General features: G+C 41.2%; 1 protein-coding gene across 5 annotated transcripts in view; it reads left to right on the top strand.

The window, feature by feature from the left end:
• Positions 1-26,578, top strand: part of LOC122686751 (ATP-binding cassette sub-family C member 4-like) — a 2,082,459-nt gene that overhangs the window by 969,359 nt on the left and 1,086,522 nt on the right. The window contains exons 4-9 of one of the 5 annotated variants that reach the window (XM_043891987.1): positions 4,284-4,508; positions 8,151-8,240; positions 11,759-11,922; positions 13,066-13,191; positions 15,006-15,255; positions 24,840-24,941. The exons of the other annotated variants lie outside the window; for them this stretch is intronic. Of the exons in view, the coding sequence (XP_043747922.1) occupies positions 4,284-4,508; positions 8,151-8,240; positions 11,759-11,922; positions 13,066-13,191; positions 15,006-15,255; positions 24,840-24,941 (957 nt within the window). The remainder of the gene's footprint in view (positions 1-4,283; positions 4,509-8,150; positions 8,241-11,758; positions 11,923-13,065; positions 13,192-15,005; positions 15,256-24,839; positions 24,942-26,578) is intronic. 5 annotated transcript variants of the gene reach the window in all.

The following is a 26,578-nucleotide window of genomic DNA, read 5'->3' as shown; positions in this document are numbered from 1 at the left end:
ATTTAAAGTTTGTGTTTCCTTGTGAATTTTCTGTTTAGTTGATATATCCATAGGTGTGAGTGGGGTATGAAAGTCTCCCACTATTATTGTGTTACTGTTAATTTCCCCTTTCATACTCTTTAGCATTTGCCTTACATATTGCGGTGCTCCTATGTTGGGTGCATATATATTTATAATTGTTTTATCTTCTTCTTGGATTGATCCTTTGATCATTATGTAATGTCCCTCTTTGTCTCTTTTCACAGCCTTTTTTTTAAAGTCTATTTTATCTGATATGAGTATTGCGACTCCTGATTTCTTTTGGTCTCCGTTTGTGTGAAATATTTTTTTCCAGCCCTTCACTTTCAGTCTGTATATGTCCCTTGTTTTGAGGTGGGTGTCTTGTAGAAAGCATATATAGGGGTCTTGTTTTTGTATCCATTCAGCCAGTCTTTGTCTTTTGGTTGGGGCATTCAACCCATTTACATTTAAGGTAATTATTGATAGGTATGGTCCTGTTGCCATTTACTTTGTTGTTTTGGGTTCGCCTTTATACAGCCTTTCTGTTTTTCCTGTCTAGAGAAGATCATTTAGCATTTGTTGAAGAGCTGGTTTGGTGGTGCTGAATTCTCTCAGCTTTTGCTTGTCTATAAAGCTTTTAAATTCTCCTTCATATCTGAATGAGACCTTTGCTGGGTACAGTAATCTAGGTTGTAGGTTATTCTCTTTCATTTCTTTAAGTATGTCCTGCCATTCCCTTCTGGCCTGAAGTGTTTCTATTGATAGATCAGCTGTTATCCTTATGGGAATCCCTTTGAATGTTATTTGTTGTTTCTCTCTTGCTTCTTTTAATATTTGTTCTTTGTGTTTGATGTTTGTTAATTTGATTAATATGTGTCTTGGGGTGTTTCGCCTTGGGTTTATCCTGTTTGGGACTCTCTAGCCTCTTGGACCTGTGTAACTATTTCCTTCCCCATTTTAGGGAAGTTTTCAGCTATTATCTCCTCGAGTATTTTCTCATGGCCTTTCTTTTTGTCTTCTTCTTCTGGAACTCCTATGATTCGAATGTTGGGGCATTTCACATTGTCCCAGAGGTCCCTGAGTTTGTTCTCATTTCCTTTGATTGTTTTTTTCTTTTTTCCTCTCTGCTTCATTTATTTCCACCATTTTATCTTCTACCTCACTTATCCTATCTTCTCTCTCCACTATTCTACTGTTGGTTTCCTCCAGAGTGTTTTTGATCTCAGTTATTGCATTATTCATTTTTAATTGACTCTTTTTTATTTCTTCTAGGTCCTTATTAAACATTTCTTGCATCTTCTCAATTATTGTCTCCAGGCTATTTATCTGTAACTCCATTTTGTTTTCAAGATTTTGGATCATTTTTATTATCATTGTTCTAAATTCTTTTTCAGGTAGATTCCCTATCTCCTCCTCTTTTGTTTGACTTGGTGGTCATTTTTCATGTTCCTTTACCTGTTGGGTATTTCTGTGCCTTTTCATCTTGTTTAGATTGCTGTGTCTGGAGTGGCCTTTCTGTATTCTGGTTGTCTATGGTTCCTTTTTATTGTGGAGGTTTCTCCCAGTGGGTGGGGTTGGACGGTTTCCTTGTCAAGATTTCCTGACTAGGGAAGCTTGCGTCGTTGTTCTGGTGCATGTAACTGGATTTATTCTCTCTGGAGTGCAATGGAGTGTCCAGTCGTGAGTTTTGAGATGGGTCTATGTGTTAGGTGTGACTTTGGGCAGCCTGTATGTTGATGCTCAGGGCTATGTTCCTGTGTTGCTGGAGAATTTGTGTGGTATGTCTTGCTCTGGAACTTATTTGTTCTTGGGTGGTGGTTGGTTTCACTGTAGGTATGGAGGCTTTTGGATGATCTCTTATTACTTCATGTTCCCTGTAGTCAAGAGTTTTCTGGTGTTCTTAGGTTTTTGGCTTAAGTCTCCTGCCTCTGGATTTCAATCTTATTCTTCCAGTAGCCTCAAGACTTCTCCAACTATACAACACTGATAATAAAACTTCTGGGTTGATGGTGAAAAGATTCTCCACAGTGAGGGACACCCAGAGAGGTTCACAGAGTTACATGAAGAAGAGGAGAGGGAGGAGGGAGATAGAGATGAGCAGGAGGAGATAAAGGGGGACTCAAGAGGAGAGAGACAGATCTACGCAGTTCTCTGTTCCCTAAGTGTTCTCCATAGCCCAGACACCCACAGAGATTCACAGAATTGGATTGGGAAGAGAAGCGGGAGGGAGGAAATAAAGGTGATCTGAGGGAGAAAACGGAGAGTCAAAAGGGGAGGAGAGTAATCCACACACTCCTGAGTAAAAATGGGTACTGAATATTGGATTCTTAAATGTCCAAAATTGATACCAAATACTGAAAACAAAGATTAAATATCTAGAGTAGAGGTTAGACTCTTAAAAATACAATATTAAAAACAAAAACCTAAACAAAAACAGAAAAAATTTAAGAAATCTATATGGAGTTTGGTTTAAAAATAGGGCCTCTTTTTTTTTTTTTTTGCCAGGTTATAGTGAAGTGAAAATGAAAATTAAGGAGTAATAGAGGACTTTAAAAGAAAATAAGAGAAAATATAAAAAAGAAAAAATTAATTAAAAGAATAGTAAAAATATATGAAAATGAAAGTTAAGGAGTAATAGATGAGTAATAGGGAATTTGAAAAGAAAATAAAAGAGAAAATTTTTTAAAAAAAGAAAAAAGTTTTTAATTGAAAAAACAAAAAAAAAAGTAAAAATATATCGAGGAATTTCTCTGGAGCTGTTGTGATCAGTGTGGATTCGGTTCAGTTTCAGATAGCTCCTTGTTCCAGCTTACACTTCTTGATATCTATAGGCCCCTTCTGCTGTCGTAGGTGTTACCTATAGGGATTTTAATCTGTTGCACCGGTCACTTCTGAAGTGGTTCCCTTTGTTTATTTGGCTTCTGTTTGCCGGTCTCTTCAGTGTCTAATTTCCGCCCTGACACAAGTGGGCGGAGGTGGTCTCTTGTTTAGGTTCCCTTGTTCAGTCTCGCTGCGGGGACGGAGGGGCGCTGCAGACCAATGGCACTGGCCTGTGTGGGGAGCACTCACAGTGTTCCGGTCACATTGGGTTTGCCCCCGCTCACGGGTGTGTGCTTTCCCCGTCTACACCTCTCAGGCTCCTGGCTGCTCTATAGGGAGCGGGCCCTGCGTTGCATGCGGTTCCAGTTTTCGGGTACTCCACAAAAGCATGGACTTGGTTGGGTCTGCGTTTTGTGCCTTCCCCCGCTGGAGCAGCTCAGGCAGCCAGGAGCTTGACGAGCGCACTCTCCCTGGGTGCGGTGCGCCTTATGCCCTCTGCGGTCCCAGCCTCAGTTTCCGAGCGTGCTGGTGAGGTGCGCACACCTTGTGTCTGTTCTTGGGAGCTGGTTTCCAGCCGCGACCCTCCCAGCGGATGTCAACCATCCAGAATCTCAGGAAGTCTTTAGTTAGAAGCTGTGAGCCTGTTTGCCATTTGGTAGGGGATGCTGTCTCTGGGGGCCCAGTTTGCTCCTTTCCCCTACCCTCTGCCTCCTGCCTCTGGAGGGGGATGGGCCGGTCTGCCTCCGGCTAGCTCTTCTCTGGGATCGCTCAGTTCTTCCTTTGTTCTGCAAACGGCCTGCAGTGTGTTCAGGCTGGGTAATTTTCTCTCTCTCTCTTGCTATCCCACAGTTTAAGTTGCTATCTCACGTTAGCTCCCTCCGATTGCCCTCAGGGCATTCAGGCCTGGTCCTTACTTTAAGCAATGCCACCCGCTCCTCTCCATTCCGCCCCCACTTGCTGGTGGCGGATGCGGGCATCTGGGGTACTTTTCTGCTGGGAGTTGCTTTTAGGCATGTAATCTGTGGGTTTTATTTATTTTTGCTCCCAGTTAGGTTGCCCTTCGAGATTTGAAAACTTCCCCCAAACCTGCCAGTTAGAGGGTTTCCTGGTGTTTGGAAACTTCCTCTATTATGACTCCCTTCCTGGGACGGGTCTCCATCCCTAGCTCTTTTGTCTCTCTTTTTATCTTTTATATTTTGTCCTACCTCCTTTCGAAGATGATGGGCTGCGTTTCTGGGAGCCTGATGTCTTCTGCTAGTGGTCAGAATTTGTTTTGTGAAGTTTGCTCAGTGTTCAAATGTTCTTTCAATGAATTTGTAGGGGAGAAAGTGGTCTCCCCGTCCTATTCCTCCACAATCTTAGCTCCTCCCCCCAAATGTATTTTTAGCATGCTAATGCTAAAAGTAAATCTTGTGTAAAGAAAAACTGACATTTCTAATTAAGACATTTTTCTCTTCTTTTAGGAAGCCACCAGAGTAGTTCAATCCATATTTTTGGGGAAAATGATTAGTTACGTTGAAAACTATGATCCCAATGATTCTGCTGCTTTGCACGAAGCCTACAGCTACGCGGCAGGGCTGAGCGCCTGCGTGCTCGTGTGGGCCGTTCTGCACCACTTGTACTTCTATCACATTCAGCGTGTGGGGAAGAGGCTGAGAGTAGCCGTGTGCCATATGATCTACCGCAAGGTGAGTGTCACTCGGTACCATGGTGTGTACCTCCCCTGAAGCATCAGAAGTGTTTTGGGAAATTTCTCTGTAAACTAAAAATTTCATGGCTTGGATCATTTACACCTTCCTAGAGAAGTTTGCTATTTGCATCAAGTCAAGTTTGTTGTTGAAGCAAACTATAGCAGTAAATAATGAAAAGTTTTATTTTGAGATCGAGTGAGGGCTGCTCTTGATAACTTTTAGCCAAAGGCTGCTGCATAGTACTCACTAAATTTGTAGTGAAAAATATTAAATTAATATTTAAAATAAGTATCAAAAGTATCAAGATGATTTTCAATGTCTTCATGCCTATATCCCATAGTGGCATTTATGGAAATTTTTTGTGGTTCATTAAAACTTTCATTTATATCAAATTTGTATTTAAAAGTGAACTTCAGTGATTAGATCTATAAAATTAAATCTAAAAGCAGAGAATATATTTGAGAAAGGGAATGATTATAATATATATAAATATATATAAAAGACCCATCTAATTATATTCAACATAATTATATTAACTAAAGGAAAATATAAAAAGAATTCATGTCAAATATAGACTCACTCACTATATTTTATAGACATGATTGTTTTTAATGGTATTAAATAAAGTAGTAGGGTATTTGAGATAAAACTTGAAATTTTACAGTTTTGTTAATTCTAGAGAGAATTTGTTGCTCTTCATAGAGACTATTTTAATACAATATTTCCTTTTATCTTTAGTATGTATCATAGCACTTTTCATAAGAACTGATTTAATGTGTTCAGTGATTTTGTATTGAGGAATGCCATGAAATTATTCCATAGATTGCCCTGGTCTAAACTAGTATAAAAGGAATAAGGATTTCAGGTATCTTTCAAAAGTATTATCACAGATGTATCAGTGTCAAGAACTGAATGGCTCTGTATAAACTTGATCCTGGAAATCTTTTGCCTTAGACTGTTTTTTTTAATGAATCCTCATTTGACTGTATTGTAGCCTTGAAATTTTCCAACAGAGTAGATCTTAAGTGCTCTCACCACACATAAAATAGGATAAATATATTAGGTAGTGGATACTTTAAGTGGTTTTATGACAGTAATTTTCCCAATGTGTATTTATATCTAAGTATCATGTTGTAACTTTAAACATATACAATTTTTATAAATAAATAAAGTCCTCATTGAAAGATAAAACCAAACAGCTTAAATTGAAAATATTGCTTCTGTTACCTAGCTGCTACTTATCCAGAGCTTCTATTTCTTCAGAATATTTCTGTCAGCAGAAAGTGAGATGTCATCTCACCTTTCATTGAGCAGATTCTTGTTCATCTTGGGATTGTGTGAACCTGGAGACCTGGCATCTCGCTGTCTGTGTTTGACAACAGCATCTGAGCTGGTTTACTTCTGGGTGATGTGGAAATTGCAACTGTGCCCACACAGTCCACTCAGGGGTATTCATTGTCATTTATCATCATCTTTGTTATTCTGTTGCATCTTTAACCATTTAGGAGATGGACACTTAAAGATTTCCTTACAAATTGGCTAAATGTTTATCTTTCCAGATCATACTTAATTCATAATAATTACAAAATTTTACAAGAACTGCATTGCGAAAACCTTAAGTTAGGTGTGAGCTGATGGGTAAGTCAAATCTCACTCTTTGCTGCACAGGGGAGCCATTGTCCACCTGATTTTCTTCCTCTTCCCACTAACACTTTGGAATCTTGCCTTTGGGAAATGTGATCTGACCTGGCATGTTGGATTATGTGAATGTTTGCTGACTTGATTTTACCTAAAAGTTTGTCCCTATATGAAGTCAGGAATTGTGGGGATTACACCATAGACATAACCTGAAATTCCAGAAACCTGGAAAGACAAATTTCCTCATACACAGCCTTGTCTCTGGAGTCCTGCCATTATGGAAACAAGACTCTTCTTTTCAGGCTACAGGTGGGCTGATTCCTTAGGGCAAAGCTGGTGCTGCCAAGCAGCTCTGAAAGACCCCTCTGATCATTTGTGGCTCTTGCTCCGACCCCACCTTCTGATCACTGGTGCTGGAGAGGAATCAGATTGGGTGTTAAAGCTCGTAGCTGTAGTTTGTCTACACCATGGATTCCAGGCTGGGGCAGGTCTCCAGGAGATCTCTAAGGCTGCACATCTTCTGCTTCTGAAATGGCCCATTCAGCATTTTCGTGTTCTTTTCAGCTGAATTTTGAATGATAGTGAGGGAGATGTTGTATATAAAAATGACTTTCCATTTATTCATTAGTACATTTCCACTGCTTTGGTAAAGTTACTTTTGGCTTTTGATCATTGATTTTTTTATTGTGGTAATATATACACAGCATAAAGTTTACAATTTTCACTCCTTTTCAGTGCAGCATTTAGTGTCATTAGGTACATTCACATTGTTGTGTGGCCATCACCCTTATTCATCTCTGGAACTTTTTTTCTTTTCCCAAACTAAACCTCTGCACCCATTAAACACTAACTCCCAGCCCCTCTTCCCTCACCTAGCACCATTCTACTTCTCTCCGTGAACTTGACTGCTTTAGTACCTCATGGAAGTGGAATGATTCAGTGTTTGTCATTTTGTGTGTGGCTTATGTCCTGCAGCACAATGTCTTCAAGGTTCATCCATGTTGTAGTAGATGTCAGAATTTAAGTCATTTTAAAGGCTGAATAATATTCCATTATAGTTCTATACAACATTCTGTGTATTCACTCCTCTGTCAATGGACAATTCCACCTTTTAGCTATTGTGAATATTGCTGCCATGAATATGAGTGCAAAAATTGTCTGTTCAAATTTGTGTTTTTAGTTTTCTTGAGTATATCCTTAGTAGTGTAATTGCTAAATTGTATGCTAATTTCATGTTTAATTAACTTCCATATTCTCTTCCATTGTGGTTATATCATTTTACATTCTCACTTGATCATTGGTTTTCTTCTTGAGGAGTAATCAAAGCATTTTTATAAAGTATGACATTTTGTTTGGGTCGGTGGCTCCAGTTGGTGGTCTGTTGAAGCAGCTCCTGGTGTCTCTTCAGTTTCCTCAGATCTCTAGGGCATTTTTCTTACAAAACAAAGGAATTGTACAACACAGGTTGTGTTTTTTGTAAAGTCAGCAGACTGGCATTAAGAACAGGAACCTCACAGGAACAATGTTTTGAATGTTATACTTGCTCATTTCAGAATGAGCAAACAAAGCCCAAAGTGTTTAAATATTGTCACCCACAGAATTAATGATTGAGTCCAGATTTACAGTCCAAGTCTCTGAATTTCTTTCCTTAAGGCAGCCTCTCCACTCTCATCTAATTTGGTTCAAAATTACTTAGTTGCCTCTTAAGTGCAAACCTTCACCCTTTGTCCTTCAGGCAGGTCCAAGTTCATTGAAACTGGGGGGTGGGGAGGGCTTTGCTTCTTCCTCCTGCTCCTCCCTTTGCCGTCCTTGAAGCAGGGCTGCTGCCACAGTGAGGAGTGAAAGACTAACAAGGGTCCCTAGAGCCCTGCTGTTAGGGGTCATCCTGCTCGTGCTGATACCACTGAAGACCCCAGGAATGCATGCTCCAATGTGTTATGTTCTAAGATGACTTGATATCACCTTAGGAATGTGGATCTCTGGCTCCCTATCTCATTTCAGGCCCTTCGCCTGAGTAGCTCGGCCATGGGGAAGACTACCACAGGCCAGATAGTTAACCTGCTGTCCAACGATGTGAACAGGTTTGACCAGGTGAGCTGCCCCTGAGGGATCCTCTTCCATGTCCCGTCCTTCTCTCCGGGTTCAGCTTATTGGGATGCCAGGTGCCAGGGTTTGGTGTTGGCCAGGATTCCATTGAGGATGTAAGACAAAGGTTGAATTTATCCAACTTTCATTTCTCTGTGTGTGGCTTAGATGTAATTATATGTATTGTTTCATAAGTGAGAGTTTTGCTTTTCTAATAATAAATAGGCAGCGGTGTTGTTGCTCAGATTAGTTAGTGTCCTTAAGGATCCTCCTGGAGTGGCCCTTCTTGGCACGTGGTGTAGGTGTTGCTGGATTGTCTTCTTCTCTGTATGGTGAAGGTCTGGTGGGCAGGGATTTTTCTTTCCCCTGTGCTCTGATCAGTACCTGCTGCATAGGAAGCCTTCAAGGAATATGCCAAGTGGGTGGTACCCAGCCAGATACCATCTCCTCTCAGCAATCCCCCCTCAGTCTTTTTACCACTGACCTTATGCATAGATCACATGACCCAGGGCATTGTAGCTATTGGTCAGATCTGTGTTGCACTAGACACTTCTTTTTCAAGTATCCATTCATCAAACATGAAGTAAGGTCCCTACTCAGTTTCAGGGATGGATAAAGCTTAGTTTCTTCCCTATAGAAGTGACAGACTATCAGGGAGGTAAATAGACAAGTTATTACTTGACAGAGAAATAGGTAACATAATATAGGTTTTCCTGGGTGGTTAGGGAGACCCAGAGGAGATGGGGGCTAAATTCTGGGACAGAGGGCATTTGGGGAAGAACTACAAGACCTTCAACAGCTAACACCCAAAAAATATGTCCTTTTCATCATAGGGGACTGGAATGCAAAAGTAGGAAGTCAAGAGATACCTGTAGTAACAGGCAAATTTGGATTTGGAGTACAAATGAAGCAGGGCAAAGGATAACAGACTGTTGCCAAGAGAACCCACTGGTCATAGCAAACACCCTCTTCCAATAACACAAGAGATAGCGCTACACATGGCCATCATCAGATGGTCAATACCGACATCAGATTGATTATATTCTTTGCAGCCAAAGATGGAGAAGCTCTATACATTCAGCAAAAACAAGACTGGGAGCTGACTGTGGTTGAGATCATGAACTCCTTATTGCAAAATTCAGACTTAAATTGAATTAGGGAAAACCACTAGACCATTCAGGTATGACCTAAATCAAATCCCTTATGATTACACAGTGGAAGTAGAAATAGATTCCAGGGTTAGATCTAATAGACAGAATGCCTGAAGAACTATGGATGGAGGTTTGTGACATTGTACAGAAGGCAATGTTCAAGACCTTCCCCAGAAAAAGAAATGCAAAAAGACAAAATGGTTGTCTGAGGAGGCCTTACAAATAGCTATGAAAAGAAGAGAAACTAAAGGCAAAGGAGAAAAGGAAAGATATAAGCATCTGAATGCAGAGTTCCAAAGACTAGCAAGGAGAGATAAGAAAGCCTTCCTCAGCGATCAATGCAAAGAAATAGAGAAAAACAATAGAGTGGGAAAGACTAGAGATCTCTTCAAGAAAATTAGAGATACCCAGGTAATATTTCATGCATAGATGGGCACAATAAAGGACAGAAATGGTATGGACCTAACAGAAGTAGAAGATATTAAGAAGAGGTAGCAAGAATACACAGAACAACTATACATAAAAAGATCTTCATGACCCAGATAACCATAATGGGATGATCACTCATCTGGAGCCAGACATCCTGGAATGGAAAGTCAAGTGGGCCTTAGGAAGCATCACTATGAACAAAGCTAGTGGAGGTGATGGAATTCCAGTTGAGCTCTTTCAAATCCTAAAAGGTGATGCTATGAAAGTGCTACACTCAACATGCCAGCAAATTTGGAAAACTCAGCAGTAGCCACAGGACTGGATAAGGTCAGTTTTCATTCCAATCCCAAAGAAGGGCACTACCAAAGAATGTTCAAATGTCTGCACGATTGCACTCATCTCACACGCTAGTAAAGTAATGTTCAAAATTCTCCAAGCCAGGCTTCAGCAGTATGTGAACTGTGGACCCCCAGAGGTTCAAGCTGGATTTAGAAAAGACAGAGGAACCAGAGACCAAATTTCCAACATCCATTGGATCATCAAAAAAGCAAGAGAATACCAGAAATGCATATACTTCTGCTTTATTGATTATGCCACAGCCTTTGACTGTGTAAATCATAACAAACTGTGGAAAATTCTTCAAGAGATGGTTATAGCAGACCATTTTACCTGCTTCCTGAGAAATCTATATGCAGGTCAAGCTGCAATAGTTAGAACTGCACATGAAACAAAAGACTGTTTCCAGAGTGGGAAAGGAGTACATCAAGGTTGTATATTGTCACTCTGCTTATTTAAATTCTATGCAGAATACACCATGTGAAATGACAGGCTGGATGAAGCATAAGCTGGAATCAAGATTGCTGGGAGAAATATCAATAACCTCAGATATGCAGATGACACCACCCTTATGGTAGAAAGTGAAGAGGAACTGAAGAGCCTCTTGATGAAAGGGAAAGAGGAGAGTGAAAAAGCTGGTTAAAAATTCAACATTAAAAAAACAAAGATCATGGCATCTGGTCCCATCACTTCATGGCAAATAGATGGGAAATCAGTGGAAACAGTGAGAGACACTATTTTTGTGGGCTCCAAAATCACTGCAGATGGTGAACACAGCCATGAAATTAAAAAACAAAACAAAACACTTGCTCCTTGGAAGAAAAGTTATTGCCAACCTAGACATCATATTAAAAAGGAGAGACAGTACTTTGCCAACAAAGGTCCGTCTAGTCAGAGCTATGGTTTTTCCAGTAGTCATGTATGGATGTGAGAGTTGGACTATAAAGAAAGCTGAGCACCAAAAATATTGATGCTTTTGAACTGTAGCATTAGAGAAGACTCTTCAGAGTCCCTTGGACTGCAAGGAGATCAAACCAACTCATCATAAAGGAAATCAGTCCTGGATATTTATTGAAAGGACTGATGCTGAAGTTGAAAGTCCAATACTTTGGCCACCTGATGCAAAGAACTAACTCATTGGAAAAGACCCTGATGCTGGGAAAGATTGAAGGCTGGGGGACAAGGGGATGACAGAGGATGAGGTGGTTGGGTAGCATCACTGACTTGATGGACATGAGTTTTAGCAAGCTCTAGGAGTTGATGATGAACAGGGAAGCTTGGTGTGCTGCAGTCCATGGGGTCACAAAGAATCAGAGACAACTGAGCTTCTGAACTGAGGTTAGCTCATCTGTGTTTTGGACAAAATTGACATCCTTCTTCATTGCTGCTGGTCTGATTCTCCCTGGATGTCCCTGAAGCCAGCCCTGTGCTGCCCCTGAATGGCATTATCTGGGGTGGATGCTTGGGTTTCTGTTTTAGCAGGTTTGAATCCCACTGAGATTATTTCTGTTTAGGTTCCTGTCTATTCCATCAGAGGAGATTGTTTCTGCACTGTGTCCTTATTGGTTTTTACACCATCTTAAGAAGGTTTTGTCTTTCTATTTTAAGGTAACAGTGTTCTTGCACTATCTGTGGGTGGGGCCACTGGAGTATATTGCAGTGACTGCCCTTCTCTGGATGGAAATAGGAATATCATGTCTTGCTGGGATGGCAGTTCTCATCATTCTTCTGCTCTTGCAAAGCTGCTTCGGGAAGTTGTTTTCCTCACTCCGGTAAGAGAAACCCTGGTTTTAAAAACTGATAATATGAAATTGATAACATCTATAGTCTGCATGATGTCTTTGTTCAAAAACAGGACAAATGCCTTCTCTGGTCTCTTATTTGTGTGGATTGTAGACCCTTCAGGCTTAACCAGTGAAGGGTCCAGCCTTAAGCTGAAGGCTGATCCTGAAACAGGAACAGTGAAAACATTCAGCGGCTGCTCTTGGCACCATATCTGAATAAATAGAGTGTCCTTCAGCAGAATTTACCCATGTCCAAGTTATTTAAATATTGGTAAATAGTAATAATCTTGTAGGCCCATTTCTCACCACATATATTTTTGTTATGCATGTGTTGGAGCCTTTTCAGGTATTTATGTTCATGTTTCCATTAAGTTATAAGCACCCCAAGGGCAAGGTTGACCTTCATTGTATCTTTATGAAGCCCCACATTCACAGCTGCACATGTGACAGAAAAGTGGCGGGTGGTGAAGAGCCTTCTGGTGCTGAGTTAGACCAGAAGCAGGGCCCAGCAGGTTGGAGGTGGGTGATTGTCAGGTGATGGAGATGTTGTGCTATTTGAAGCTCATTGAACTTCTGTGTGTGTTGTGTGTGTGCAGGTCTGTGCTTGGTGTCTTTCTCTATTTGGAATTTCCTTTTCTGTCTTTGCTCTGGAGAGATGTTCCTTATCCTTCGAGGCCCTGTTCCAGTGCTACCAGGTCTCTGAAGCTCTTCTTGTTCTCCTTTCCTGGTGGAATTAATAGTTCCATCTTTCCTGCTCCCCATAACTTCATCCTATTTTATTACAGCACAGACTCTGTCTTCCTGGTTGTCTCTGCCTTCCCTACCTGATCGTGACCTCCTTGAGCAGACGGTTTATATCTGACTCATTTTATGTCTTCCTTAGCTGATGCTGCATGTTCTCCAAGTTACTTCTGGAAATGGACTGAAAGGTTGACTTCCTAATTGAAGCCTTTTTCTCCATTTGTACTTTGAGTAGGACCTGCCTGTGTTCTAAGTGCAAAAGGACTGTAGAGGATCATTTGCTTCCTAGTCACCACCCCCTACCCCCATGCTCCCATGCCCACTACTGCTGCTGCCACAGAAAGTTGGGCTTTGATCACTAAGGCTCATCTCTCACAACTGTCCCCCTAGGAGTGAAACCACAGCTTTCACAGACGACAGGATCAGGACCATGAGTGAAGTCATAACGGGCATCAGAACAATAAAAATGAATGCTTGGGAAAAGTCATTTATAGACCTTATTACCAGATTGAGAAGGTAAGTGACAGATGCTTTATTTCCAGTTCTACAGAATGCTTTAGATGTATTACCAAAGAAGTATTTAAGTTCACCTTCACATTAAGGTGAACTTAAATACTTACTATTCATTGCATCCCCCACATATTGCAGTAGGGTTACGGAGAACAGAGGAGACATCATTTACCTGCTCTTCCATTTACCATCTTCTCAAAGTAAAAAAATGTATATGCGTCTTACTTATAAAGAGATGAAATTCTAAGTAGTTCTTAATACCTCAAATCTCAATAAGCAATGTTTTTAATATAGTATTTGGACAATGACATTCAAACTAAAATTGTGATTTGCGTTGATGGAGCATAAACAGGGAGATTACTGGAGTGGGCAGCCTTTCCCTTCTCTGGGGTATCTTCCCAAATCAGGGATCGAACCCAGGTCTCCATATTGTAGGTGGATTCTTTACCAGCTGAGCCACAAGGGAAGTCCAAGAATACTGGAATGGGTAGCCTATCCCTTCTCCAGCGGATCTTTGAGACCCAGGATCCAAACCAGTGTCTCCTGCATTGCAGACAGATAATTTACCAACTAAGCTATCAGGGAAACCCTATAGAGATTGGGTGTACCTATATTGAGCCAAGCTATATGAATCACTATTCTTCATTGTTGTCATGCTTAGTCACTCACTCATATCTGACTGTTTGTGACCCCATGGAATGTAGCTCACCAAGCTTCTCTGTCCATGGGGTTTCCCAGGCAGGAATACCAGAGTGGGTTGCCATTTTCTCCTCCAGAGGATCTTCCTGACCCAGGGACTGAACCCAGGTCTCCTGCATTGCAGGTGGATCCTTTACCACCAACAAAGCTCATGAATCACTGTTGTTCTTTACAAATGGAGCTTTGAAAATACTGTCCCTTTTGTTTTGCTTCATGTTTTTTAAAAAATTTATTTATTTTAATTGGAGGCTAATTACTTTACAATATTGTAGTGGTTTTGCCATACATTGACATGAATCAGCCATGGGTGTACATATGTCCCCCATCCTGAAGCCCCTCCTGCCTCCCTCCCCATCCCATCCTTCTGGGTCAAGTGCACTGGCCCTGAGCACCCTGTCTCATGCATCGAACCTGGACTGGCAATCTGTTTCGCATATGATAATATTCATGTTTGTAGACTGTTTTTCCAACTTTTATTTAAATACCTGATGAACATTTCTCTGACCCCACGTTGTCAGCTGTCACTTTGCACCTTTGTGGGGCCCCTCCCTCTCCTGGGAATACACTCCCATTTTCCTTCTTCTCTGGCCTCTGCCAGCCCTGACTGACTCTAGCTCATCTTCTCAGACTCCACATGTGTGTGACTTGCCCTGACTCCACTGCTCCGAGTTACATGCCTCTGCTCTGAGCTCCCACGGGAGCTGTGATTACCATCTCTGTCTAATGTCTCCCAATTTTGTGGTTGATAATTCTCTTCCCTTACAAGTTCATGAGCTCCTGGAGGGGACAGGCTGTGTCTTTTTGTGAGGAACCTGGCACAGACTTGTGATTATGAATGTTTGTTGAATGAATGTTCAAACCCCATCAGATTGACCCAAAATATTTGAAATTGTGACAGAAAGCCTCCTTTTACTTGAAAGAGTGAAGTGGTGATGCACTGTGTGGTCCTGGTGTCAGGCAGACCCCTGAGTGTGCACTATGCTAATGTCTCCATGATGTGAGGGATGGTTTATTTTAATCTGTATCTACTCCCTAGAAAGGGGCCACTCACACAGGGCATTGAATTCACATCTTGTATGTTGATGCTTCTTATAAAACCTTTGTCCTACTTTCTTTTACAGGAAGGAAATTTCCAAAATTATGAGAAGTTCCTACTTTAGGGGCATGAATTTGGCATCATTTTTCGCTGTGAGCAAAATCATGATTTTTGTCACATTCATCACCAATGAGCTTCTTGACAACCTGATCACAGCCAGCCAGGTGTTTGTGGTGGTGATGCTGTTCGAGGCTCTGCGGTTTTCGAGCACCCTCTACTTCCCCATGGCCATCGAGAAGGTGTCAGAGGCCATTGTCAGCATCCAAAGAATCAAGGTTTAGTGAAAAATAACTTTTTTAAGTTATAGGAGGATTTTACCTAACACTCCTCTTTTTATGTGGTGTCACTGTGTGCCAGTTAGGTGAGATTTAACTCTCAGTACAAAGCTGGCAGTCTTTCCAAAATGTTTGTATTACTCTCTCTTCTTAGGTAAAGTATGTTAAAAGTCCTGTGAGATCCATGCTCATTTAGGGCCAGTAGTATAAATAGCAGCAGCACAGGCTCTTGATGTGCAGTGATGGCTGCAGGATGATTAAAATGTCTAAAAGCAGAAGAAGCAAACAGATTGAATCTGCTGTGCTGACTGGAATGACTAAGCAGTGACTGTACACAGTCCTGGGGTGACTAGGATTCCTCTTTGGGCCGGGAGGGGAGGAACATGCTGAGAAGTCCCTGTTCCCTGGGCAGGAAGTGTAGCCTCAGACTCACTTAGTTCTCTGTGTTTAAAAATGTATTCTTTACTCACAGATGTTTTCTTGTTGATTTCTGATCTCTGCATTTTTGTTCCTATACTTATTTTACCTAGTGTCTAAGCCTGTCTTTAGTTCCCCTCTTCCCTAAAAACTTCTGATTCCCACCATACCTATTATCTCCTTTTTTATACACAAATATAAACTCAAAATGTATTAAAGATCTAAATATAAGACCAGAAACTATAAACTCCTAGAGGAAAACATTTCTCTGACAGAAATCACAGCAGGATCCTCTATGACCCACCTCCCACAGTAATGGAAATAAAAGCAAAAATAAACAAATGGGAACTAATGAAACGTAAAAGCTTTTGCACAATGAAGGAAACTATAAGCAAGGTGAAAAGACAGCCTTCAGAATAGGAGAAAATAATAGCAAGTGAAGAAACTGACAAAGAATTAATCTCAAAAATGTACAAGCAGCTCATGTAGCTCAATTCCAGAAAAATAAATGACCCAATCAAAAAATGGACCAAAGAACTAAACAGACATTTCACCATGGAAGACATACAAACAAAAACATGACTAACAAAAACATGAAAAGATGCTCAACATCACTCATTATCAGTTCTGTTCAGTTCAGTCGCTCAGTCGTGTCCGACTCTTTGCGACCCCATGAATCGCAACACACCAGGCCTCCTGTCCATCACCAACTTCTGGAACCTACCCAAACTCATGTCCATCGAGTCAGTGATGCCATCCAGCCATCTCATTCTCTGTCGTCCCCTTCTCCTCCTGCCCTCAATCCCTCACAGCATCAGGGTCCTTTCCAATAAGTCAACTCTTTGCATGAGGTGGCAAAAGTATTGGAGTTTCAGCTTCAGCATCAGTCCTTCCAATGATCATCCAGGACTGATCTCCTTTATGATGGACTGGCTGGATCTCCTTGCAGTCCAAGGAACTCTCAAGACTCTTCTCCAATACCACAGTTCAAAAGCATCAATTCTTCAGTGCTCAGCTTTCTTCACAGTCCAACTCTCACATCCATACATGACCACTGGAAAAACCATAGCCTTGACTAGATGGACATTTTTGGCAAAGTAACGTCTCCGCTTTTTAATACGCTGTCTAGGTTGGTCATAACGCTCCTTCCAAGGAGTAAATGTCTTTTAATTTCATGATTGCAATCACCATCTTCAGTTATTTTGGAGCCCCCAAAAATAAAATCTGACATTGTTTCCACTGTTTCCCCAATATTTGCCATGAAGTGATGGGACCAGATGCCATGATCTTAGTTTTCTGAATGTGGAGCTTTAAAGCAACATTTTCACTTTCCTCTTTTTCTTTCATCAAGAGGCTTTTCAGTTCCTCTTCACTTTCTGCCATAACGGTGGTATCATCTGCACATCTGAGGTTATTGGTATTTCTCCCAGCAATCTTGATTCTAGCTTGTGTTTCTTCCAGCCTAGCGTTTCTCATGATGTACTCTGCATATAAGTTAAATAAGCAGGGTGACAATATACAGCCTTGACATACTCTTTTTCCTATTTGGAACCAGTCTGTTGTTCCATGTCCAGTTCTAACTGTTGGTTCCTGACCTGCATACAGGTTTCTCAAGAGGCAGGTCAGGTGGTCTGGTATTTCCATCTCTTTGAGAATTTTCCACAGTTTATTGTGATCCACACAGTCAAAGGCTTTGGCATAGTCAATAAAGCAGAAATAGATGTTTTTCTGGAATTCTCTTGCTTTTTCGATGATCCAGCAGATGTTGGCAATTTGATCTCTGGTTCCTCTGCTTTTTCTAAAACCAGCTTGAACATCTGGAAGTTCACGGTTCACGTATTGTTGAAGCCTGGCTTGGAGAATTTTGAGCATTACTTTACTAGCGTGTGAGATGAGTGCAATTGTGCGGTAGTTTGAGCATTCTCTGGGATTGCCTTTCTTTGGGATTGGAATGTAAACTGACCTTTTCTTGTCCTGTGGCCACTGCTGAGTTTTCCAAATTTGCTGGCATATTGAGTGCAGCACTTTCACAGCATCATCTTTCAGGATTAGCTCAACTGGAATTCCATCACCTCCACTAGCTTTGTTCATAGTGATGCTTTCTAAGGCCCACTTGACTTCACATTCCAGGATGTCTGGCTCTAGGTGAGTGATCACACCATTGTGATTATCTGGGTCATGAAGATCTTTTTTGTACAGTTCTTCTGTGTATTCTTGCCACCTCTTCTTAATATCTTTTACTTCTGATAGGTCCATACCATTTCGGTCCTTTATAGAACCCATGTTTGCCTGAAATGTTCCCTTCATATCTCTAATTTTCTTGAAGAGATCTCTAGTCTTTCCCATTCTGTTGTTTTCCTCTATTTCTTTGCATTGATCACTGAGGAAGGCTTTCTTATCTCTCCTTGCTAGTCTTTGGAACTCTGTATTCAAATGGGAATATCTTTCCTTCTCTCCTTTGCTTTTCGCTTCTCTTCTTTTCACAGCTATTTGTAAGGCCGCCTTAGACAACCATTTTGCCTTTTTGCATTTCTTTTCCTTGGGGATGGTCTTGATCCTTGGCTCCTGTACAATGTTACGAACCTCCGTCCATAGTTCATCAGGCTGTCTGTCTATCAGATCTAGTCCCTTAAATCTATTTCTCACTTCCACTGTATAGTCCTAAGGGATTTGACTTAGGTCATACCTGAATGGTCTAGTGGTTTTCCCTACTTTCTTCAGTTTAAGTCTGAATTTTGCAATAAGGATTTCATGATCTGAGTCACAGTCAGCTCCTGGTCTTGTTTTTGCTGACTGTATAGAGATTCTCCATCTTTGGCTGCAAAAAATATAATCAGTCTGATTTCGGTATTGACCATCTGGTGATGTCCATGTGTAGAGTCTTCTCTTGTGTTGTTGGAAGAGGGTGTTTGCTATGACCAGTGTGTTCTCTTGGCAATACTCTATTAGCCTTTGCCTTGCTTCATTCCGTACTCCAAGGCCAAATTTGCCTGCTACTCCAGGTGTTTCCTGACTCCCTACTTTTGCATTTCAGTCCCTTATAATGAAAAGGACATCTTTTTTGGGTGTTAGTTCTAAAAGGTCTTGTAGGTCTTCATAGAACTGTTCAACTTCAGCTTCTTCAGCATTATTGGTTGGGGCATAGACTTGGATTACCATAATATTGAATGGTTTGCCTTGGAAACAAACAGAAAGAGATGGAAATACCAGGCCACCTGACCTGCCTCTTGAGAAACCTGTATGCAGGTCAGGAAGCAACAGTTAGAACTGGACATGGAATAATAGACTGGTTCCAAATAGGAAAAAGAGTATGTCAAGGTTGTATATTGTCACCCTGCTTATTTAACTTATATGCAGAGTACATCATGAGAAATGCTGGGCTGGACAAAGCACAAGCTGGAATCAAGATTTCAGGGAGAAATATTAATAACCTCAGATATGCAGATGACACCACCCTTGTGGAAGAGAGTGAAGAGGAACTGAAAAACCTCTTGATGAAAGTGAAAGAGGAGACTGAAAAAGTTGGCTTAAAGCTTAACATTCAGAAAACTAAGATCATGGCATCTGATCCCATCACCTCATGGTAAATAGATGGGGAAACAGTGAAAAATGTGTCAGACTTCATTTTTTTGGGCTCCAAAATCACTGCAGATGGTGACTGCAGCCATGAAATTAAAAGACGTTTACTGCTTGGAAGGAAAGTTATGACCAACCTAGATAGCATATTAAAAAGCAGAGACATTATTTTGCCAACAAAGGTCCGTCTGGTCAAGGCTATGGTTTTTCCAGTGGTCATGTATGGATGTGAGAGTTGGACTGTGAAGAAAGCTGAGTGCTGAAGAATTGATGCTTTTGAACTGTGGTGTTGGAAAAGAGTCTTGAGAGTCCCTTGGACTGCAAGGAGATCCAGCCAGTCCATCATAAAGGAGATCAGTCCTGGATGATCATTGGAAGGACTGATGCTGAAGCTGAAACTCCAATACTTTTGCCACCTCATGCAAAGAGTTGACTTATTGGAAAGGACCCTGATGCTGTGAGGGATTGAGGGCAGGAGGAGAAGGGGGCAGCAGAGAATGAGATGGCTGGATGGCATTACCAACTCGATGGGCATGAATTTGAGTAAACTCCAGAATTTGGTGATGGACAGGGAGGCCTGGTGTGCTGTGATTCATGGGGTCACAAAGAGTCGGACACGACTGAGTGACTGAACTGAACTTAACTGACAGCCACTATGGAGAACAGCATGGAGATTCTCTGAAAAACTGGAAATAGAACTGCCATATGACCCAGCAATCCCACTGCTCAACATACACACTGAGGAAACCAGAGTTGAAAAGAGACACGTGCACCACGGTGTTCATCACAGCACTGTTTATGATAGCCAGGACATGGAAGCAACCTAGATGTCCATCGGCAGACGAATGGAGAAGAAAGCTGTGGTGCATATACACAATGGGATATTACTCAGCTATTAAAAAGAATTCATTTAAATCAGTTCTAATTAGGTGGATGAAACTGGAGTCTATTATACAGAGTGAAAGAAGTCAGAAAGAAAAACACCAATACAGTATATTAATACACATATATATATATATATAGAATTTAGAAAGATGGTATGATGACCCTATATGTGGGACAGCAAAAGAGACACAGATGTAAAGAACAGACTTTGGGACTCTGTGGGAGAAGATGAGGGTGGGATGATTTGAGATAATAGCATCGAAACATGTATATTACTGTATGTGAAACAAATCGCCAGTCCAGGTTTGAAGCATAAGACAGGGTGCTCAGGCTGGTGCACTGGGATGACCCAGAGGGATGGGATGGGGAGGGAGGTGGGAGGGGGGTTCAGGATTGGGGAACACATGTACACCCATGGCTGATTCATGTCAATGTATGGCAAAAACCACTACAATATTGTAAAGTAATTAGCCTCCAATTAAAATATATTAATTAATTAAATTTTTTAAAAAAACCCAACTAACTGTCCCTAAATAGTCGGGTAGATAATTTTATCATGAAGACAAGGGCCTGGCACACAGTAGATGTTCAAGTATTTCTGTTTAACATGAAGATTAAATCAGCTCTCTGAAAACGAATGATTTACTATGACCTCATAAGCCCAAGAAGTGTCTCTATTTCTCTCTAAGTGAGGAAGGGGGACCCATGGTCTTAGCACTGGATGACTCCAATAGAATTGCAAAAAATCTCAACTTTAAAGTACTCACTAAAAGTCTTCAATAACTTAAACATCTAGTAAAATATGTCTCTGAGGTTATATTGTTCAGAAAGCAGCTTTAGGTTTTCCATAACCAGTAATGAGCAAGTCAGTTTTTTGGGCTGCAGTTCTGGTGTTGATACTTTCCTGCATTTCCTGTTCTGGGTCTGCACTTCATGGCTCTAATGGCCATTTAATTTCAGCTTTTTCATCAGACTGAGTCTTGCAGAAAAATTCAGCCAGCGTTTCTGGCACCTTTATGAGCTGATCATGTATTGTATGGGGCCTCATTTAATCCTTGGAAGACTGTGACATCTGTCCCCCTCAGAACTATTATTTGTGGACAAGTGCTTAATAGATTTAATTCTTCACTTAGGGCATAATTTTCCTTTTCTTTCTTTTTTGTTTGAAAGTGAGGAATTTCTATTCGAATGTATACACATGGAGTATTGATGTCTTTTTACATGCTTAAGCTGAAACTGTATTTGATTCTGTCTACACCAGATATATAACACATATATTACTCTCCAGGGCCCTTGGTCTTTTTAATCAACAGAAGTTGATAATAGGCCAGATGAGAAATTCAAGCAAGGCTTTACTGAGGCTTACGCTGCATCACAAAGTGTGGAAACAAGAAACTGATGCCCTGTTGACTCTTTGAGAAGGGCGGGCTGGTTCCTTAAGTGGGACGAGGGTAGAGGTGGATTGGTGTTTGAGCCACAGGGGTGACTTAAGTAGTCTGCCATGTGCCAAGATCGTACACAGTTCCCTGCTTTACTCCCAGCAGCTCAAAAATGGCAGTTGGCTTGTGGCATTTTTGTATCTTACTGTTCATAAGTGCCTTTCCATGTGTGCAGGTATGTTTAGTCCCTTATGTTTTCTTTGTGTTTTGTTGCTCAAGAGACGTTTGTCCAGGTGCAAGTGCTCCCATAGAGGGTCCCAGGTCCCAGCCTGTCTCATCACCTTTTGCTTGTTTCTGTGTCAGCTTAGACTATGTAAGGCTGTAGTCATGCAGTCAATGGTTGGCTGGTTTGAACAACCGTGCAGTCTGTTCCTTCCTGTAACTGATGCCCTCGATGGGCTAACTGTGTAAGGCTTGGTCTTAGTTGGAGTTGGGACTGTAAAGGTGCATGAATGATGTAGTGTCTCCCCTATATCTGACTTAATATTCCTCTGGGGATTCAGAAGTAGGGAGGGCAGTGCCAGCTGGGGATGTGCTGAGCTGGTTCCCAGTAGGGTTAGTATTTGAGATGAGCCGGAAGGATGGGTAGGGTCAGTACTCAGGGTGTCCAGGCAGAGGCTGCCTGGGGAGTGTGGACTTAGATGCTGGTGGGTCACTGGGGGTGTTAAGCTTGTGGACACTCAGAGATGCTGTAAGGAGATCAGGAGGGAGTTGTCTTGGGGTAGGGTCAGAGGTGTTGGGGAGGACTAGGGAAGGAACCAGCAAAAGAAAAGTTGCATTATTGAAATAACTAATAGTGAGTGAGATTCTGAAATTATGTTGTTTCAAGAAGAAAAGAGAATTGGGAGAGAGATGAATTGTGTCAGAACAGGTGAGAGCTGGTACCCAGCTGATGATGGGAGAGGTGGTGTGGAGAAAGAACTCAGGTTGCGGTGGTTGAAAGCCCGTGATCGTGTCCTCAGACCACCATCCATCCATCCTGCCTCCTGGTGGACATGGGCTTGGGGACAGTAGGAGTCACTGTGCTCAGTGTTAGGTTCTCAGTGAGCTTGGATGAGAGGAGGAAGGAATGAAAGAATAGCATCTTCCACCAGCTGATATTTGACAGAAATGAAAGGATCCTGTCTTTCTTTTCCTGCAGAATGGTTTTCACATTTAGTTTTTACCCATTCTTCTTTTTAAGTAGAAGTTTGCAATCACATTTATGACTCTGAGGCATGATAGATGGGGTGTCAAGATGTTTAAGGTAGTAAGTTACTATTTATGTGTTGTTTTCTTTCTCAAACATCCTCACATCCTCACATGCTTGTTTCAGTTGCACCCCTGTGTTGGTAAGGATTCAGTTTGCCTGTGGGTCCCAGAGTTACCCAGGTTAAAGCTGCTTACAGGGTCCATTTGTTTTTCTCTCATGCAAGAATCCTTGTGAGGCCCTGAGTGAGTTTCCTGGGACTGCTAATAAAAAATACCATAAACCATGTGGCTTAAAACCACAGGAATGTTTTGTTTCACAGTCCTGGAGGCTAGAAGTCTGAAATCAAGGTGTCAGCAGGGTCAGGATCCCTCTGAATCTGATACAGCGGCATCCTTTCTTGCCTCTGCTAGCTCTGAGTGGTTGCAGGCAAACCTTGGCATTCCTTGGCTTGAAAGCCATCACCCCAGCCTCTGTCTCCATCATCAGGTAGCTGTTTTTTTTTTTTTTTTTGCGTGTCTATCTGTCTCTGCATTTCTCATGAGGACTCAAGTCATATTGTATTCAGGGCTCACCCTACTCCACTGTGACCTCACTTTAATTGATTATATTGACAACAACAAAATTTCCAAATAAAGCCACATTTTGAGCTAACTGGGGTCAGGAGGTATCTTTTTTGTGAGGATACAATTCTCCCCATAACAAGTCCCATGGCTAGTGTGAACCTCTGGTGTTTGGACTCAGACTCTTTCTCTCTTCTTAATGTTACTTCACTGCATGTGACTTGACCCCGCTGGCAGCCTCCAAGGCCCAGGCCTTGGGGTGGAGAAAGGTCCTGGTTGCTGTCACTCCCCACTGCCCTGGATTTAGTCATGGGGCTGCTTGTGTCTGCTCAAGTGTTTAGAGACAGAGGGCCTCCTTCCAGGCTGCCACATGCAGGTAAAATCTGGTGTTTGTTACCTCAGAAAAAAGAGAGCACATTTCAAGGACAGCCAGCACTCTCTGCCCCGTGTTCACAGTTTTGGGGACCTTGGGGAGTAGGAGTGGTCTAAGTTTTTTGTTCTGTTTCTCTATTGCTCTAGCTTTTCTCATTGAATTATGTCTAGCATTTGCAAGGCAAGAGGGAGTTTTCTTGCATGTGTTTGTCAGCTTTGTAGCAGCTTATAAGACTTTGTTTTCTTCAGCTACTTTACATCAGTCAGTTAAAAAGTGGTGTAGAAGATAACATGAAGTGGGAGCTGTGGCCACTCCTGCTGTGGAGGAGAGAGGGCATTGACTAAGAAGAGGCAGTGATTGTGAAAAGATGCTTGTGAGATATTTTTTAAGAGATAGAAACTTAAGACAATTTTCTTTTTAGAATGATGACTTCAGTGATAATTTATGACAAGCAGTGATGTGGTATTGACTCACATGAGGAGGAAAGCAGAGTGTACAGTGTTTGCACTCAGAGTCTCTGTTATTGGTCTTGTGTTCCCAGCCTGTCTTCTGCCACCTGCTTCCTGACGGCCTGGGAAGGGCCTTCCTCTCTGTTCTAGCAGTGTCGCATGGTGCTTGGCACATGGTGGGATTCAGTTAGTATTTATGAAATAATTTCCTACCAGCTCACCTGTTTATTATTGGTAACAGAAAAGTAAAACAGTGAAAATGTCCAGGTTCTAAATGTACTGGAGTTTGAAGCCATATTCTCTTTTTGGAGAGGAAACATTATACTTGTTGAGAAGGTAATAAAGAGAGCCCCATGGCCAGGAACTCTTTATTTATCTTTTTTATACATGCACACACACACACACGCACACACATGCACACATACTATATATATGTATGTATATGCTATATTATATATATGCTGTACTATATTATATACTTAGATGTAAATATACTATAAAAATAATATATTACATTCTATATTACTATTTAATATTTCTCATGTGAACCAAGACCTAATAAAATTCAGTTGTAAAATGATAGGTAGGTATAAACAATAGGTGTAAAACTTTTTATTGCAAATTCAAGAGAAGCAATTGTTTTGTTTGTCCTTTGTTCTTGCAGTATAAACTATGTTTTGCCTTTTTCTGTAGAACTTTCTGTTACTTGATGAGATAACACAGTGCTACCCTCTGCTGCCATCAGATGGTAAAACTATTGTGGACGTGCAAGCTTTTACAGCTTCTTGGGAAAAGGTAAGAAACCTTCCATTCCAAAACTGTAACTGCTAATAGACAACTGTGACATAGATTTATTGGAGAATTTTGAGATTTTACACATACTGTAAAATGTGACTTGCTCATTTACTGAGAATATGTTATAAAAATTGTCAGAATCAGGAATAAGGTTTGCAATGAATGGAATAAGGATTGCAATGAACGGAGATTAAGTGTAAAATCAGCCTGAGGCAATTGACATGTTGCTGTTTTTCTCATTTTCAAGAGAGCTTTCAGTGTATTAGCACGTGTTCAACTTAAAGTACATAAATTCTTCTTTTAATTTTTAGCTTATTTTTCATTATGTTTTATTACAGAGTATTAAATATAATTCCCTGTGCTATATAATAGGATCACCTTAAACAAAAGATATAGAGCACAAATACATCTTATCTTGAAAACCCAGATATAATATTTTGAGCTGAAGTGTGAAGTGTCAGTCGCTTCAGTTGTGTCTGAGTCTTTGTGACTCCATGGACTGTAGCCCACCAGGCCCCTCTGTCCATGGGAATGGGTTCCCACTCCAGCATTTCTGTTATTGTTGTTCAGTCACTCAGTCATGTCCAAATCTTTGCAACTCCATTGACTAGCACGCCAGACTTCCCTGTCCTTCACCAATCTCCCAGATGAGTAGATTATGCCATCCAACCATTTCATCCTCTGTGGTCCCCTTCTCCTCCTGCCTTCAATCTTTCCCAGCATCAGGGTCTTTTCTAATGAGTTCGCTCTTCATACCAGGTGGCCAAAGTATTGTAGTTTCAGCTTCAGCATCAGTCCTTCCAATGAATATGCAAGATTGATTTCCTTTAGGATTGACTTATTTGATCTCCTTGCTGTCCAAGGGACTCTCAAGAGTCTTCTCTAACACTACAGTTCAAAAGCATCAATTTTTTGGCGCTCAGCCTTCTTTATGGTCCAACTCTCACATCCATACATGACTACTGGAAAAACCTTAGCTTTGACTATACAGACCTTTATTGGCAAAGTAATGTCTACTTTTTAATACACAGTCTAGGTTTGCAATAGCTATTCTTCCAAGGAGCAAGCATCTTTGAATTTCATGGCTGTAGTCACTGTCTGTAGTGACTTTATAATAAAACCGGCCACTTTTTCCACTTTCTCCCTTTCTATTTTCCATGAAGTGATGGGACCAGATGCCATGATCTTAGATTTTCGAATGCTGAGTTTTAAGCCAGCATTCACTCTTTTTCACTCTCCTCTTTCACCTTCATCAAGAGGCTCTTTAGTTCCTCTTTACTCTCTGCCATCATCTGCATGTTTGAGATTGTTGATATTCTGTCAGAATTCTAGATTCCATTTTGCAATTCATCTAGCTTGGCATTTTGCATCACGTGGTCTGCCTAAAACTTAAACAAGCAGGACGGCCATATACAGCATTGACGTACTTCTTTCCTGATTTTTAACCAGTAGGTTGTTGCATGTCTGGTTCTAGCTATTGCTTCTTGACCTGCATACAGATTTATCAGGTGACAGGTAATGTGGTCTGGTATTCCCATCTTTTTAAGAATTTTCTACAGTTTGTTGTGATCCACACTGTCAAATGCTTAGTCAATGAAGCAGAAGTAGATGTTTTTCAGGAATTACCTTGCTTTTCT

This window comes from Cervus elaphus, chromosome 30, assembly GCF_910594005.1.
Source record: "Cervus elaphus chromosome 30, mCerEla1.1, whole genome shotgun sequence".
NCBI lineage: Eukaryota > Metazoa > Chordata > Mammalia > Artiodactyla > Cervidae > Cervus > Cervus elaphus.
The sequence above is the reverse complement of the archived record's forward strand: the minus strand, read 5'-3'. Positions and strand labels throughout refer to the sequence as shown.